Raw genomic sequence first — 18,137 nt, 5'->3', positions numbered from 1 at the left:
GTCATCTTTCAATGACAAGATCAAGCAGACAGGACTACCTCATATAGATTGCTGGATACAAAGACTACTTCTGTTCCGACAAATGTAGCAGCTCAGCCTTATGGCACGCTGGGGCCAGACGAGTACCAGAAGGACACATTAGCCCCACTACCAAGAATCGGGGGCAGGCTAAAGATTATTTCGGTTGTCCCAGCAATCCAGTTTTCCTCAGCTGCACTCACGACAATGATTTCCATGCTCTCTAGTGCGAGAAGGTAAACCAATTCCCCGACACCCATATGGGTTTGCTCTCCAGCACGAAAGGATAAACTAATTACTTTCCAGTGCGAGAGAGCGAGAGGGTAAACCAATTCCCCAACACCCAAAAGGGTCTGCTCTCCAGCATGAGAGGATAAACTAATTTTTCTCCAATGCGAGAGGGTAAACCAACTCCCCGACACCCAAAAGGGTTTGTTCTCCAACGCGAGATGATAAACTAATTGCTTTCCAGTGCGAGAGGGTAAACCAATTTCCCGACACCCATGTGGATCTGCTTTCCAGCGCAAAAGGATAAACTAATTGCTCTCCAGTACGAGAGGGTAAACTAAATCCCTAACACCCATCTGGGTAAGCTCTCCAGTGCGAGAAGGCCATATAGCTCAAAAGATCGAATGCTTGAAGATCAACTAGGCAACAAATGGTTAGAGCGCAGCAGCCACTTTTACACTTAACAGTTTGCTCATCCGACACTTCATCTTCAGCAACTCCGATCTTGGCATTTCCATCCTTGACTGCTCCATCTACGGCAGCTAAGAAATCAAACTCAAGTGGTTTCCTCATTTTTGGCAAGCAGCCCAGACGTGGCAGCCCAAACCGTTGCTTATGCCACACCATTTCCTTTGCCCATACCGAGCTAATCCTGGGCTTCAAGCAAGCCGAGCAGCACAAGCAATGGCCCCTGCCAAACCACCTCCTTGGCTCATGCTAAGCCGACTTTTGGCCCCTATCAGCCGACGTGTCGCACCATCCTGACGGCTGCCCCGTGACAGCATTATCCACGAAGAAGACAAGAAAAATGAAATTTTTCTTACATTAGTGCGGCACGGAGAAAACGAAGAAAGCAACGAAAGACGCTCATTTGCACGGGTAAGATGTAGAAGATTGCCAGAAGAAAGGGAACAAATATCCTCTAAACTCTCTCTCTCTTGTAGGGTAGAATAAATCGCTCTTCAAAGTTGATTTAATAACCTACTTAAGGTGGACTTAAATAGGCTTTGAGAGAAATTTATTTCCCTTTCGTAGAAGGATCTAATTTCCTATTAAAGAGGGAATCTACATCAAAATAGGAAGCAGTCCAAAGTTTCCTAAAGTAAGAAAATCTCTACACCTGTTGCCCTTTTCTACGAGCAACCCAACAGGTGTGGGGGCATTTGTGAAGTAAAAAATAATCACAACACGACACGTGGATTTTTGGATAGAATAGGACAAAAATACCCTTGAGGCATATCGGGATTCCTACGCGCGGGCAACAAGCAATCATCCCTCAACCAAGATCAAAAGTGCCAAAAATAGGTAACAAATTCAAAACTATTTCATCCACCCTCATCGTATGTTCTCCACAAGGTAATTATTCCATAACCCCCAAAACATTTCTTTTAAATTATATTAATTAGTCAATTAATGGATTTATTACCTAATTAATCTATTAATGGCTAATTTAACTACAAATTACACCCAAAAAATACCACAAATGGTCGGTCCCTATTCTCCTAATAGGGCCGACCATATCCCTATAAATAGCTCTCCATTCTCTCAAAAAATAATTCCAAGTCTCTTTGCAAAACACTACAAAATTCTCCAAACACTCTTCCCTCAAAACTCTAACTTTGGCATCGGAGGTTCTTTAGCCAAAGCCCCCCCACCAAAAAAATTCATCATGGGCGTGTGAGGCTTTTTGGCCTTGACCAAAGGTGTGATTTGTTTTGTAGGTACAACTTTGTCCAAGAAGGAGAAGTCGGAAATTTGCATCCACAGTTTCAATGATGAGGATGCCAAACATGGCGTCAGGTAGAAGGGTTTCCAGGCCTGGAGTTGCTGGCTCTGTGGCTGGGTTAGTGGCTTGCTCAACCGACGCAGGCTGCTAGCCTGGTGCTGGCGGCTTGCTCGATGGTGAAGCTCGGCGTGGGGTTTTCAAAACCCTTGTTTTATTTATTTATTTTTTTCAAATCTTTTATAAATATCAATTCATAATAATTCAACAATTATGAATATAATGCATGAACAATTTAAGTATAATCTAAAATTCGTAAAACGTAAAATTTGGTCATGCATTATGGTGAAGGTTCATGCGATCATGGCTGAAAAATATCGAGATAAAAACCGTTATTTTGAAAGAACCTGATTGCGTTAGGATATTGATGAACTAGTTTTGTAGCAGAAAATTCCCCTTCAGATTCCTTAGCGTAGTAAAAGAGCGTGGTAATAACATGTTGTAGCCTATTTAACTGAAAGGGAGAGAGGGGTGCTACAGCAAGAGACAGAGTGAAGAAAGTGTAGAGATTTCTTATGTGAATTAACTTGTCCTCCCTAGGTAAATACAATCATATAGGGAAAGAATAACTAGTAACCAAATCTATCTAGGATTTACATAATCATAGTCCAAGAATATCTAAAACAACATAATATTATATCAATATTAAGGCAAAATAATAAAGGCCTTTTATCGAAAATGGTCCATGAGATTTGTATAACTTCTCAGTTTGGTCAATGAGATTTGCAATCAAAAGAATTGGTCCCTGAGTTTGTCCATCATCAATCATTTTGGTCATTCTGTTAAAAAATTTCAGTAAATAAGGATAGAATGACAAAAATACTCATTTTTTGTCAAATCATTTTGACCTGCTATTTATTAAATTGAGAGTAGTTTTGTCATTTTAATCTTTATTTGACATAACCATTCACGGAATAACCAAAATGATTGATGGTTGACAATTTCAGGGACCACTTGTATTGATTTCAAATCTTAGAGACCAAAGTGAAGAATTATACAAATCTCAGAAACTATTTTGATTAAAAAAAACCAATAATAAATTGCATATATAAAGAATAAAATGAATTGTGTATTTGAAGAAGTTTGAGAGTATCTAAAAACTAAAAATATATGAATTCCGACTTACGTTCGAATTCCACTCCGAATTTTTGCACAACCAGAGTGGTCTACCAATTTGAACTGATGAAAACTTACAAGCATCAAGTCTAAAAACTAAACATTAATACCACACCAGATCGGTATAAACTGATTAACGGATAGTACGAATATGAACTCATTATTGTTCTCAATCTTCTTTTCTTAGTTTACATATTTTCCTGGATGAAAGAATTCCGGTCGATTCGAAGATTGTCAGGCAGACCCAAGTATTCATCTCACACAGACTTCAAGATTTCAATTCAATCCGGTATCAAAAATTCCTCACATTACAGATTTAGCTGCCAAATCAACCCTACTTCAATTAAAGGCACCGATTACTATATCTAAAACGCCACTTTCTGTAAGTTCAGTTTACACGCTGTTGGCATCGGCCATAGCCCTGTTAAGAAGTCCCGTTAACTGCAGCTGCGGTGTGCATGCTCAGGTCCTGACCCTGTGGCACATGTCCATACCCACCATAGCCCTGTCCTCCATAATGTGCTCCGTTCCACTGGTTACTTGAATCCGACCTCCACTGAAAAAACACTTGGTCAATAATGAGATAACACAATGAGGAAGCTGAGGATTCTATGTGCAAAACTGGTAGATAACTACCCTAGGGGACAATTCATTCTACTCTTAGAAATGTAAGGTTTTAGGTTTAGGGGTGGGGTCGAGAAAGTGCGGGGTTTCTACATTCTAAAATGGTGGAATATACAACAAAGGATGGGGCAAAAACATTATTGTGGTATTCTAATGTTGCTGACATTGGGATCATTTTGAAGTGCAAGAAGAGAAGGGGCGAAGGATGGGAGATTATGTGTGGCCCTCCTATGTTGTAGAGCAAAATAAAGATCAAACCAGACAAATGCCAAGATAAATACAGGTGATATTCAGGAATACATTTCTGAGTGTTATATAGCTTAATAGCCAGCAGACAATTAAATGAAATAATTGACCTAGTATTACCTGCTTGTTCCCCTGACTGCGACCCCAAGAAAGTCGAACTGTTTGCTTGCCAATAACTGTTCCATTCAACATCTGTATTGCGTTCTCAGCATCCTTCCTGCAAATTGAAACAATATTAGGGAGTCCGTTACATGGTTTATGGCTCCACATAATAAGATTACAACGTTACTATTTACCCCCTTCAGTCTTCAACAATTTTGATCATATTTCTTTTATTCAGTTTATTATTGAATACATAATTGTAACATTGATATTTGACATTGCAGCTTTAGCTTTATTTCCAAATAACAAGATATTAGGACCCATATATCTTAAATGAGAAGGGTACCTATTAGCAAACTGAACAAAACCACAAGCTTTTCCAACTGGTATTTTCACAGAGACAACTTCACCGAAATGAGAAAAAGGCTGCCGGAGGTCTTCATCATTGACCTCAGAATCAAGCCCTCCAACAAATATCTACAATAAGTGATAGATTAAAGAGCTATATAGGGTTAATGATACTTTTAACAGGAAAGTAGAGACAGACTTACAGTTGTGTTATTGGGCTCACTGTCAAACTGGGACCCTTGGGCGACGGCAACATTTGATGCATGTCCACCACCAGCCAATACCAATGCTAATTCAAGAGGATAAAAGTAATACATTTAGTATGAAATCCCATTCAATATACCCAACTTAATAAAAAAGAAACTTGCGTTTCCTACAGTAGTGCTAGTAGTTATGATTGATTCTAGGAGCGGACCCAGACTTGTTATCTTTTCTTTCCTTTCAGATGGGGGCAAGTGTAATAGTGGATTTGTTTGGCACAGAGTGCCATAGAAGGTTAAAACATAATGGCATTAGGGCCTAGTAGTTATGTTTGGCACAGAGTACCCTAGGCGCTAGTCGGGCGGCGGGTTAGGGCCTAGCTCCTAGAGAGCCTAGGCGGATTTAAGTACATTTATTATATATCGTATAAATAAATGCCTATTTATACTTAAAAATACACAATTGTATTGGGATACAAAATTGCTAAGTAGAATGAAATATAGATTATAAAGCATTAGAACATGATGAAAACATGGGGAACAAGCATATAAGGAGCGTTTATCCAAGTATCAACAAGCCACTTACAGTTTAGTGAATAATATAAAATGCAAAACGAACACTATCTATATTCTGTCTAAGTAAGAGTGGTGACCTAGGCGGGTACCTAGATGGGGTAGGCGGGCACCTAATTAGGTCTAAGGGCCCTTTCTTAATTTTCAAAGGCCTAGAGATTAATCAAGGGGTGGCCAGCCGCCTATCGCCTAGGTGGTGCTAGGCGGGGATTTTTAGAACAGTGAATATAAATATATTCTACCTTCTCAATACTCGTCATGATATGCTTACCATATGAAATGAAAACTGCCACTCTAAAACATGGTTTTGAAAATTCTTTCAAAAAAGTGGTATCCCTTGTCTTTCAAATGCGTTCTCTTGTTGCTTGTTTTAGAAAATCCTCTGCCCACTAAATGATGTGACTCCATTTGTCAACAACAATTTATCTATCAAACTTTTTTGTTGGTAACAATTTATCTAACAAACTTTTTTGTTGGTCAACCTTTTAGCGTTTACTTATTATGCATGGCCAAATCTGTACCTGGTGAGAACTGAGAACTCAAATGACATCATACGTATGAACCCAAATGAGAATTCAAATGACAACACTCTAGCTTAGTGGAAACCTACTCTTTCTAATAAATAATAAATAAATAAATAAACTAACAATGCATGTGAGATTGCTTAAGCTTAACTTCTCACGTTGAATTTAACCTCAACTAAATTTTAGAATTAAAAATTTTAGAAGAGATATCATCTAAATTTCTAAAGATTACCGAACTTAGTGAAGACAATTTGCAAAGATATGAAAACGTACTCAACAGATGAAACCACCACTACATACACACATTACTTGTCAGCAATTAAATGACTTATTGGTTTCATCGAAGCAGTTAAGAATGATGTTGAACAAGGAATAAAATATTAATAGAAGAACACAATATGATAAAAATTCCTGTGTGGTTTGAAATGACAGTTTCCAGTTGGTGGGGGGAGCAAGTAGTAGTGTTTGTGGAAACCAAGTTTGAAACCAAATGAGGCAGGAAAAGAAATTCCCCAGATTGTGTAATTGTAATTGAAACTTTCTTTTGAAGATGTTAATCTCAGCAACAACAAATACATCATAGATTTGGCATGTACGAAAAGTATTTACCATGCAGGAAAGGACCCTATCAAACTCTCAAAACAAAACCTAGAACCTAAGAGATAGACCATAAAATAGGAATCGAAGAAAACAAATAATCCAAAAAACAAAAACTAATAAAATTCACTCATGGCTTGAGTATTGAAAAGGGACAATAAAACAGAAAGCTACATGGACTGCGACGATTCCAACAATTGAAGAAATAGTGATGATTTGTACTACCCATTGCTTTAGTAGAAATAGAGAAGCTCTCTAATAAAAGATGCTGGAGAAAGAACAAAATAGAGCAACAAAAATAAACGAGACTATGCAATGATGCTGCCTATAACTCAATCACAACTTCTTCTGAACCCCTCCTAACTCACTCACCTTACATCAGAAGACAAGCAGATAGATACAACTGACATTAAATGATCATAGAGAAAAGTACACAATCAACAAAAAAAGGGAATTGGAGAGCATTAGTAAATACAAGTATGTAAATGATAAGCTAGACTTATTATTAAATGCGCTTGGACAAAAATGAGCGGATTTATGATGGAGGTATATATTCATAAAGACAGCCACAAGACAATCAATATTAAGCAACAAAGAAGAAAAACGGGGGCATTATATCATACCTTGTGAAGAATACTGTTGTTGATATGCAGGTGATTTTTTGGGTGTTGCAACACCTATGCGCATGGCCCTGCTTGAACAATACGCACCATTCATTTCGGCAATGGCCCTTGACCTCTCATTTTCATCACCAAACCTAACAAAACCATAACCTTTTGAACGTCCAGTATTTGCATCTAGAACAACTTTTGCTCCCTTAACAGATGAATATCTACTAGAAAAAGTCTCCTGCAACATAGTGTCAGTCACATCTGTAGCCAAATCTCCTACAAAGATAGATAGATCAGAACTAGGGTCTGATCGTCTATCACCAGCACTGAAGGTTGCCCAGTTCAAACGAAAAGGCTGCTCTGTATTAGGCATGGGAACTCCGTTACAGTTCTGCAAAACTTCTTCAGCTACTTCACGTGAATAGAACTCAACAAATCCATATCCCTCTGACTGACCAGTTTGCTTATTGCGTATAACCTTTACTGAGGAAACCTGCACCGTTTGTGACATCAAAAGCACATAGTTAGTGGCAAAGTAAAGCTCTTACCCAAGAAAATGAATACACGGAATTTATTTTTTTTCAAATAAAATTATAGATATTAGCGTGTTTTATTAATTGTTATTGGAGTGCACTTAAGACCATCACAATGGCAAATAATTGTGGTAACATGGGAAAATCTCCACATAAGGGGGATGTTGGTTCCTAGTGTCAAGTTTCACTTCTTAAGATTTGTTATTCTATATCCTCATAGTCAATTAAAGAAATAGGGAAGAACAGGCCCATGATACATTGCTTCTCAATTGCTTCAGTTCTCATAATCGAAGGATGCTTTTATCATGTTTGAGACAGATGGTAATTATTAGAACTTGACATCAGATAACAACCCAAAAAGACGTGACCTAACTAGAAAAACAAAAAAGCAGAGAAAGACATTGCAACTGCACTCTAACAAACATTTGGCATTAGTAAACAAAAGGCTGTACAAAAGCAACATAAGATAACTACACAACTAAAGAACACCTTAGTGCCCAATATTCACCATCATTCACTTGACCCCAAGGCAGGGAAGGATGACAAGCTGGAAACGGAAGATTACTCGTCCATATCGATTATAATTACCAGATGATCGGATGTCCTAAATAGTATTCAAACAAGGATTTTTGGCTCTGCAATAATTGACAATTGACCAATCCGCCGGAGCACCTGTAAACTATCTACAGTACAGACAGTATTCAAAACGTGGCAAAAGAGATTAACACCACATGAATGGTTTGCAGTAGAATGGGCATTGAAATAACACCACTACAGAATGGGGAGTGGATCAACCGCTATTGCTCCCTCAGTCCCTCTATCCGAAAACACGGTAGTCACTCAAGAAGGGTTTTGCATTTAATTTGTCAAGCTATGGTCATTATTGCATGCAGCAAGAAACTGTTGCTAGGAATCTCCCATATTCAACGGTATTCAAAGACCATATACACTGCTGTCGGGTCGTGGGATACTATAAGCTGAACCAGCCACCATCTACAATAAACAGAGTTGACCCAACATAACCAGTAAAGAGATAGACCTCGCCACTGAACATACTCAACTAACCGAAACCTGCATCATTTCTATCTAGGTATAGTCATCTTGATATATCAAGACTGATTTTTGTAGTGAGTAGTTAGCATTAACCTTACTCTTTCAATCAGTGTTCCGTTTCTAACTACCGAAAAACCGCAAAGATAAGCTAGGATACACGCTATGACAATCACATAACATTCAATCATAAAAGAAACCATCAACCTCCAATCAATCATTGAGCTGTAATTATGTAAAATAAACTAAAACCCACAATTCTTTTCATCAAAATTTCAAAACTTTAGTTAAACAAAACCCCAAATGAGTTCATACAAGAAGTCCACTGAAGCTAAAATCTGACCTGTCCAGTGTGAGCAAAGCATCCGTGAAGGTAAGTCTCGTCCATCCAATGATGAAGGTCGCCGACCCAGATGGTCCTGACCTCGTCGGTGGGCCCCTGTTTCTGGGACGGCGAATGCTGCTGCTTCGGCGGCTGCTGCTGCTGATACGCCACAGCCTGAGGTTGCTGCTGGTATGGATTGTGGTGAGGATGATGGGGAGTCGCCGCGTATGGCATGTAATGCTGCGGGTACACCATCATCTGCTGCTGCATCATCGCCATCGCCGCGGCCGGGTACTGCATGGCCATCCATTGCTGCTGCTGCTGCTGCTGCTGGTGCATCCATTGCTGCTGCTGCTGTTGTTGCTGTTGTTGTTGCAGATGCTGCTGCTGAGTGCCCAGATCGGCGCCGCCGTTAGATTGCTGGGCCATGATGGAGTTCTTCTGAGCTTGTGATTCTCTTCTCTTCTCTCTGCACCTCTCTCTCTCTCTAGAATTCTTGGTCTCTATGTTCTTTGAGGTTTGAGGAGAGAGAGCAGAGAGAGCGGTTTGAAGCTAGAGAGAGGAGGGAGGCGAGGTCTGCGCGGAAGCGAAGAGGGAGAGGGGTTTCAAGTGACGAAATGGGATTTTAAAGGGCGGCGGTGGTGTGATTATTGCTTATGATTAGATTTTTTATATTTTTTTATTTATTTTATTTATTTTATTTAAATATGTGTATTTTCCATTTTTGAGATGGGACCTCGTTTGCTACGTCCGTCCGTTAAATCACGTTTGCTTGCCGTCCGTGACGTGTGGGGCCCTCCTCAGTCGGTAATTTGCTTTGGGTCTGAGGCCCGAGGGAGTTACTCTCGTCCGATGTACATGGACAGCATGGAGTGGATGCTAACTGGTGCTTTAGGTGAGCTGGATTGCACGTTGTCAATTTTTCACTTAATTTGTCCCCTTTTCTGGCACTGTCTAGCCTTCATATATTGACCAAAGCTAGTTAAGGGATTTGCGTCAATGAGCACTACAATCTGATAATATTGCTTTTAATTTTTAAGTAAGAAATTTTATATTTGAATTTCGTGAATTACGATTTCGATACCAATAGGTTGTCAATTATCTAGCTTAGCCAAACTTTGAACTTTATCATTCCTTTATTGTAAAATATGTTATTTTACTAAAAACTAAGGTATTGGGTCAAAAAAAGAAGCTAATTAAGGTAACTCCAATAAGCCAATGAATGGGATGAACCTATTGATGGTAGATTAAATGACATTCATCCAACGGCACTCACTTAATGTGGTGGTAACGTTCGAGGATGATAATTTGCTATCAAGATCGTAATGTACTTGAACTCGAGAATTGGCACTGTTATATCAAATGGTCAGGTCAAAGTGCTTTGTGCCTTTGTGGTTCCATGAGCAAATGGATTGGCATGATCCTGGCAACAATTAATTGGTTCGTCCTCGTTAAATAGTATTGACAATTACCATAGATATCATCAGATGAATTAAATTTGTAAAATTCATTGGACTTGTAAAATACACTGATTTGACGCATGTAATGTAGTATTAAGGAATTGGATCCGCTTTAACCTTAGTGTTCATCAGATGAATTAAATTTGTAAAATTCATTGGACTTGTAAAATACACTGATTTGACGCATGTAATGTAGTATTAAGGAATTGGATCCGCTTTAACCTTAGTGTTTGGAGTCTAATGATCAATCCATCTGGGCTGGTGTGTAAAAGAAATTAGAGTTGGTTTGTGTGTTGTGGACCAACGAAATGAGTTAATGGAGACTGTTGGATTCAATTTGTGCTACCCAGATAAGTTAATCCTTAGGCTTTAGACACTAAGGTCTGGAGCGGATCCAATTTCGTAGTAGTAATGCTCAACACCAATTAAATTATCTAATCATAATAGACTTGGACTTGAAGACCAGTGCACCAAGTGGTCAAGTGTGTTGTGCCTAATGATTTTGCCTTGAGATTATTTGATGGCTTATGTGGTAATTTGAACAATTTTTTTGCTCCACCCAATATGTTAAATAATAGTATCATTCTATAATTTTATTCATCTCTTTGTGGAGTCCAATTATTGAGACAACTAATCAAATGCTTGGAAGTATAACAACATTGATTATATAATGCATCACATCCATAAAAAAATATTAAATAAATTTGATAGTCAAATATAACAGCAAAAGACTTTGCTTTCAATTTACTCAACGCCACCACATAAGAAAATAAAAGCTTTGTTGGAGAGAGTGTAATGTCATTTTTTACTATTGTATGTCTATGTGGTAGTTTTGACATTTATTTTGAAAATGCTCTTAATTAAACCAAAAGGTTGACCAACAAACATTGTCTCAAAAGGTTGACATTTGCTCTAGAGATGCTCCTATTCTTTCCTTTTTGAATGAACTCTCTTTAATTTTTGTCAAATATACATACATGCAAATTGTGTACACAAACGCTTTTGAAGTTATTTATAGTTAAAAGCAATTAAACCACGAGCTACACAAATGCTTTTGAAGTTATTTATAGTTAAAAGCAATTAAACCACGAGCTGGTGGTCCAGTGGTAAATAACGGATTACGAGGTTTTTTTAAAACTAAAAATTGGAGATCTCGGGTTCAAAACCCGCTGCTGGTGTGGAAATTAGACTTGTGGCAAAAAGAAGGCTGAAATGCCTCTATGAGTCTTCCTGATCCTCGAAAATAGTAGATAATTATGGCTTGTCACCGGTTTTTTTTTTTTAATTTTTAAATAGTTAAAATTAATTATTTTGATATAAATAAGGTATATTCATGGTCTGTCACTTATAAAGAAGGCTTGATTTTGTACGACAAAAGAAGGAGCTGTGGTCCTTTTTGCCTTTTATATGTAGTCACACATTCGGAGCCTCAAGTTTTTGGGGGTTAAAAATAAAGTCAAATTTTGGAGAATGGAGATTGAGGTGGTTGAATTTTTGTCCACTGGCCAAAACAGGAAACAAAAACCTATCTGGGTCGCACAATTGACGCGAGTTGTATCTAACGGCCAACAATAGCGCAGCCGAGGTAGAATGATGAAAACGCGGTCGTACGCGTTCCTTTATGTGCCGGATTGTAAATTTTTGACCAGCCTCTACCCTCCGGTCAAAACATCCAACATGTCCTACCTCACCAGACAAACAATACATTTGTGAAACAAATGCAATACAGGTCGGTAAACCGCATTTTCCTCATTTCTTTTAGAACCCCACCTAACAAATCTTCCAGGATAAGATCAAACTTCAAATCGAGAAACTTACATGAACAACGTTCTAACCTGCCAAGTGACACCAAATTGACAGCGTTCTATTCTTACATGTAACTGAAACATCAAGTTAACAGCGTTCTAAATCTGCCGAGTAATGTTATGAGTTCAAAATGTGTTTTAACTCTCATACATGTTATTGCGTGATTAATTCGAAATATTGTTATTTTTTTAGGAAAACTAATTAGAAGAGCTTGAAAATTTTGAGTTTTAATGATAAGGACAAAATAAAGGGTAAAGTGAATAGTACCAAGATTGACTTTTTAGTATAAAAATGTGGTTTTTCGTTAAAGTGAACAGTACCGTAGACTTTTCGTTAAAACTTCCTATTTTTTTATGTAAATTCTTCTCGACCAAGCTCCTTGAACATCGTCTCCATTAGGATTTGTAATAGGCTTTTTAGCTAAAATGGTCATTAAGATTTGCCTAACACATAACTTTGATCCCTGAAAATGAAAATCAATAGAAATGGTCCCTGAGATTATCCGTCATTCATCATTTTGGTCATTCTCTTAAAAACTCTTTGGACAATTTTCAAAGCTTCATAACTCAATCATTTCTTAGCCAAATTCGACCCATAATATATGAAAATGAAGATAGAAAAGTGTAAAATAAGATTATACCTATTTGGAAGCCCAATGGTTGCCAGAGATGGCCGGAAAATAGCTTGAAAGGTGACTGGTTTGCTGAAAAATTGGAAAACTCGCCGGAAACTGGGTAAACTTTAAACATTCATAACTTCTTTAATACTCAACGAAATCGAGTGATTAAAAAACGAAAATTATACTTCTCTACGAGACGAAGAGAATGGTACCTTTCTCAATGGCTAGCTCGTCGTGGTTTGGCCGAAAAATGGCTCGAAATTAGCTGTCTTTGTCTCAAGTTAGCCGCTTTCGAGCCGTTTCTGGCCAAGGCACCCAAATTAGCCATCCAGAAGGGTACCTTTCTCTTCGTCTCATCGAAAAGTATGATTTTTGTTTTTTAATCATTCGATTTCGTTGAGTATTGAAGAAGTTATGAACGTTTAAAGTTTACCCAGTTTCCGGCAAGTTTTCCAGTTTTCCCACGGACCAGTCACATTTCAAGCTATTTTCTGGCCATCTTCGGCAACCATTGGGCTTCCAAATAGGTATAAACTTATTCTACACTTTCATATCTTCATTTTCATATATTATGGGTCGAATTTGATTAAGAAATGATTGAATTACGAAGCTTTGAAAATTGTCCAAAGAGTTTTTGATAGAATGACCAAAATGATGGATGGTGGACAATCTCATGAACCATTTCTATTGATTTTCAATCTCAAAGACCAAAGTTATATGTTATGCAAATCTCAGGGACCATTTTGACTAAAAAGCCCTTGTTATTAATGGCATCCCTTAAAGTTGCAGGGGAACAAAGTTTATGAAGAGTGTGTCCGGCACAATGAGCGGAAGCAAGAAGACACCTCAGATGGCCGGCCATCTGTACTACGGATGAGGATCCTCTCCGGATCCTCCTTGTGGGGATCTGAAAGATCAATCGTGTCTATTCGTCATACATCGTGCAGTTAGTTTTCGTTAAGTATTGTTAGTGTTTAATTTTAAATAAAAAAAAATATAAAAAACGCACGATAAACAAACACGATTGATTGATCCTCCGGATCCCCCACAAAGAGGATCCGGATAGGATCCTAATCCCTGTACTACAAATTGCTCCAAAGTATTGTGAAGATGGGCAAACGTTTAATCGACGACTAATAACATGTTGCATTGGTAAATTTCTGAAGATTTTCATACGTTGCAAGGTGAAACTACAACTTTCTCTATTGATTAGATTGAATACAACGACGATGTTTCTCGTAGAGAAGGAGAAGACAAAGAATCAATTGAATATTAAACGAGTGTGGCAAAAGCGAAACAAAAATCGAGTGACAAAGAAGCTACAATCAAAATTAGAGGCTGCAGCCAAAATTCCAACAGGGAGGTAACCCGTTGGCTTCTGCGGCTGAAGACGAAAGAAGAAACAAAAATGTGAAATGAATAAAGCACGGTTTATACATCGCCTCACTGCTGTTTACCTTCTTCGATAATCCGCACTGAGGAAGCTTTCATACTGTGTTCCTGTAAGTGTCTTTTGGATGTCGCCCCAATTCTCAATCTGACTAGACAAATTACCTTTGTGTATCTTCACCTGGCGACTCTTTAAATCCCTTTTTGGAACCTTAAGAAAATCTTGAACATCAAGCAACTTCTGCAAACACACAAAACTGAAACTTTCAGGGGTTGGTGTTCTTTATTTTCTACCCTTTTTTCGGGGCGCTGGTTTAAGGAAAGAGGAGGGTGGAGACAAAAATACTGATGCACAAGTATTAATTTATTGCAAACAACGAAATGAAAAATCAGTTTAGCGTTCATAATGTTTCTCTTACAGTGCGGTTTTTTACGATATCCTCATAGTAGAGGATAATATGACGGGTGCTCTTGAAATATTCCAAAGCTTTCGTGGTTGTATCCTGTACTTGCTTCAGGTTGGGTATCAGCAAAGTTGCATTGATTGTAGGCTTGTATTTTGCAAGTATTTCTGCCTGCAGCCATGACATGTAATAAGTTTGCAAATCAAGTTAAAAACAAGCAATTCACTTTTCCTTAAAAACCTTGCATATGAGGGAGGGAGACACAGACCTCGTGAGGAGAATGCACGTGAGACTTGTGGGTCCCATTAAGCAGCTTATTATCTCGGTCATACAAATTTGCAAGGACAGAGATCATCCTCCGCAACAGATTTCTTCGAAAGAGAAAGATAGCAGAAACACCCCGTGTATTGAAGTACTCTACTATTTCTTCGTGATGCTGCATCAAGCCCTGCATAAAATGTTGCAATATTTAATTGGCTGGTCCATGCATGAAACAAGAAAATGCAGAGCAGAACACGTTAAATTGTTTCTCATGAGCCAACCAAACTATTGCCTACTGGTCATATTCCACCTAGAACACGAAATTTGATACAAATATAAACATAAGGAATGAGTTTCAGATCAATTGGTTATGAGAAACAAATTGGGTGGACATTTCGATGGACCAAATTAAAGTACTAGATGGATAAACCCAAATCTTAGTTCGCACCAAAGTTCTTTCTGACCAAGACTTGTATCCATGTAACTACCATACCAATCAAGTTTGAAATGTTACTCAACTCATCCTCCTTCGTTAATAATTATTCATTAGTTGCAGTGAGATGGTCCTATACTTTAAAATATAAGGTCTTCATTACGTACAGGACGTTCTTCACTCAGTGACATGATATGATGAACAATATCTAGATCCATCAGTTTTCATGAAATCTGTACGCTTCTTGCTAATTCAATTGTATCATCCCTTCAATACCCTAAATTACTTTACTTGAAGGCTAGCTTCCTAATAGGCTCTTCAGTTTCATTCAGGACAAGCAGTTCTTAATGATAGCACTGCCTATGTCTCTAAAATATGTTGTAATGCAAATACTGAGCATTCATGCATCAATACATAATCTAAACAAAGTGTGAGACTAATACCATCTTTTTGTAACGTATAAATTTCATGGAAGCAATTTAATTCCTGCAGTGCTACACATTAGCATATAAAATTCAAGCCTAACAGTTGTCCAGAAAATCATTGTCTATTTTCAGCCATCTCTCAACCCGTCCCACTAGCCACCAGTGAGATAAAAAATAAGTGCAGGATCGTCAATCATCCATTCATACTAGCCGACCTTCAATGACCCTAGAAAATCATAAGGAAACTACCATATCCAATCATAAATAGAATGTACTGAACTGAAATGCCATTGTCTCTCACTCAACAAAACCACCAAATAGCCAATTAACAGAAATAAAAAACCGAAAAACAATGCATGAAAAAGCACTGACCTGATTAAGCATCCACTTCAAGCCAACTGCAGCAGTGCATTCATTCTTTGAGGCGCTACTCAACCAATCTAGATTATAAAGTCTGTCCAAAGTCTCAACGATTGTTGAAATATTACTTCTCCTAACTTTCACAGAGAAAATCTCCCCATTTGAGCTTATGTTAGTATGATTATTCAATAGTGTCTCAAACCACCCACTCCCAGACCTCTGCATCGACAAAATTGCGAAGTATTGCACAGGATTGCACGCACACTCAGCCCTATTATGCACAAAAATAAACCTAAATCATTGCATTCCAAATAGAACCCAAACTTGAAACTCCAACAACCAGTAGCATACCTGCTATAAGTTTTGGGCTTTGGGTAGTGCATATAACGAAGTTCTTCGGGCTCAACATCAAGCTGTGGACACGGCCTTTGAATCACCTCAATATTTAAGAATCCAGATTTTGTGCGGGTGCTGACCTGCTGTAAACAAATTGAGCAAATATAGACACCACAGACCATTGCAAACAACACAACAATCATCCGCAGCACCAATGGAGAATTCTTCGGCGCCTTTATCAAAAATATATCCTGCAGTCCATGAATTGGGCAATGCAAAATTGAAGGTAAATAAAAAATAATAAAGGGTAATTAGTCCTAACAAAGTCCAAACTTTACAAGTCAATCCGATCGCCATCAAGCTACGCAGAAGTTTATGCACAGTCAACTCAGCAGGAAGAACAAAATGAAATGGGTCTAATTTCAATGATCCAAAAACTCCCAGGACTCACAAAATCGCATGATTAAGCTATTAAATCACAGTGATTAAGTAAAACAACAATGGTGTGATTAAGATTTAATCCTAACAGATAAAAATATGACATGGGTAATTAATCCTCACAAAGGTTTAAACTTTTCATTCAATATGATGAACAAACGACATGGGTATGAATGGAATGATCCAACAAACATTCCCAGGGTTCATAAATTGCATTATTGTGCTATTAATTAATCCATTAAGTAAAATAATAGTGTGATTAAGACCCATTTTCCTAATAAAAAAGGATATCTGGGTTTGCTTCAGCTTGAATGCACAGACCAAAAGCAACCGATAAATCCGGGAAGCAAAATGTAAAAAATTTCAGCACCCAGATCGGGAAATTCACATGCAACCCATAAAATAATCAAACAAATTACAAAAGGGTCAGAATCCAATACCCCAAAAATTAAAAGTCCAGAAAAAGAAAAAAGGCAGAAAGAAAAACAGCTGAAATTTCAAAAGGAGCATGAAATAGCAAACCTTGAAGGACCAGAGATCATCAGCCATTGTAATGGGAGCTCAAAAGGCAAGCATTCCTCCTCCTGCTTTAGTTTTCTCAAGCTTTATTCCTCACAATAGCCATTAATTCAAAAACCCAACAAAAAAAATTGGATAAAATGGAAAAGGTAGAGAGAGAAAGAGGAGGAGAAGGAGAGAGAGGGAGAGTATAATATGTTTATTTTGATGGGGTTCGGAGCTTTTTCTCGTGAAGAACACTATGATTAGATGCCTCTGTTCCTCTGAGAGACCCGTTGCACGATCTCTTCCTCCTGCTTTTGCGTGTGTGTGTCTTCCCTTTCGAGTTCTCCCTGGACTTGTTAGTGCTGGAACGGCGTCGTTTGAGTGAACTTCAGCGCCCATTAATTAAGGAAAGAGAACGATATTAAGGAAAGAGAACGATATTAATGTTTGACGATTTCCCAAATAGTTGGTACTGTTTCCGACCGGAAAATGCTTTTAATTATTAATGGAGTTAATTAAAAGTTTTGTTTTTTTTATTTAATTATTATTAAGAATTTTAAAGCCCACAGAAAACGCATAAGTTTTGTCAATGGGCTTCCCGTTATGCTACTTGCTTTTTTTTTATTTTTTTATTTTTTATTTTGCGATTTTTGCTTAGAATACAAGTTTGTTCATCATCATTTGAGTTATGTCTCTTTTATGTGACTTTTAATTATGAAAAAAAAAGTGACTTTTGTTTATTTAATTGTGTGGGCAAATAATTTGACTTTGTTCTCAAAAGAAAATTTCAATTTTAAAAATATGTACTTTTTAAAGGGAAATAT

At 37.8% G+C, this 18,137-nt stretch overlaps 2 protein-coding genes across 3 annotated transcripts; both read right to left on the bottom strand.

Moving 5' to 3' along the window:
* Window positions 1-3,286: 3,286 nt before the first annotated feature.
* Window positions 3,287-9,501, bottom strand: LOC137725139 (polyadenylate-binding protein RBP47-like). Of its 2 annotated transcripts, none has more exons than XM_068463729.1 (6): window positions 8,897-9,501; window positions 6,983-7,463; window positions 4,669-4,754; window positions 4,464-4,594; window positions 4,141-4,232; window positions 3,287-3,703 (listed from the first exon to the last, which is right to left on the bottom strand). In XM_068463729.1, exons 1-6 carry the CDS (start codon window positions 9,305-9,307, stop codon window positions 3,570-3,572), a joined length of 1,335 nt encoding a protein of 444 aa, XP_068319830.1. In that variant the 5' UTR covers window positions 9,308-9,501; the 3' UTR covers window positions 3,287-3,569. The 2 variants fall into 2 exon arrangements, with proteins under 2 accessions (XP_068319830.1, XP_068319829.1); XM_068463728.1 differs by having other exon boundaries at window positions 3,287-3,701; window positions 4,136-4,232; window positions 8,897-9,500.
* Window positions 9,502-13,712: 4,211 nt separating this feature from the next.
* LOC137726391 (uncharacterized) lies at window positions 13,713-17,710 on the bottom strand. Its single transcript, XM_068465315.1, has 6 exons — window positions 17,332-17,710; window positions 16,387-16,622; window positions 16,048-16,306; window positions 14,825-15,004; window positions 14,572-14,727; window positions 13,713-14,393 (listed from the first exon to the last, which is right to left on the bottom strand). Exons 1-6 carry the CDS (start codon window positions 17,356-17,358, stop codon window positions 14,217-14,219), a joined length of 1,035 nt encoding a protein of 344 aa, XP_068321416.1. The 5' UTR covers window positions 17,359-17,710; the 3' UTR covers window positions 13,713-14,216.
* Window positions 17,711-18,137: the final 427 nt, after the last annotated feature.

The sequence above is a fragment of the Pyrus communis genome, chromosome 2 (assembly GCF_963583255.1).
Source record: "Pyrus communis chromosome 2, drPyrComm1.1, whole genome shotgun sequence".
NCBI lineage: Eukaryota > Viridiplantae > Streptophyta > Magnoliopsida > Rosales > Rosaceae > Pyrus > Pyrus communis.
Note: the sequence above shows the minus strand (reverse complement) of the source record. Positions and strands in the feature narration are given on the sequence as shown.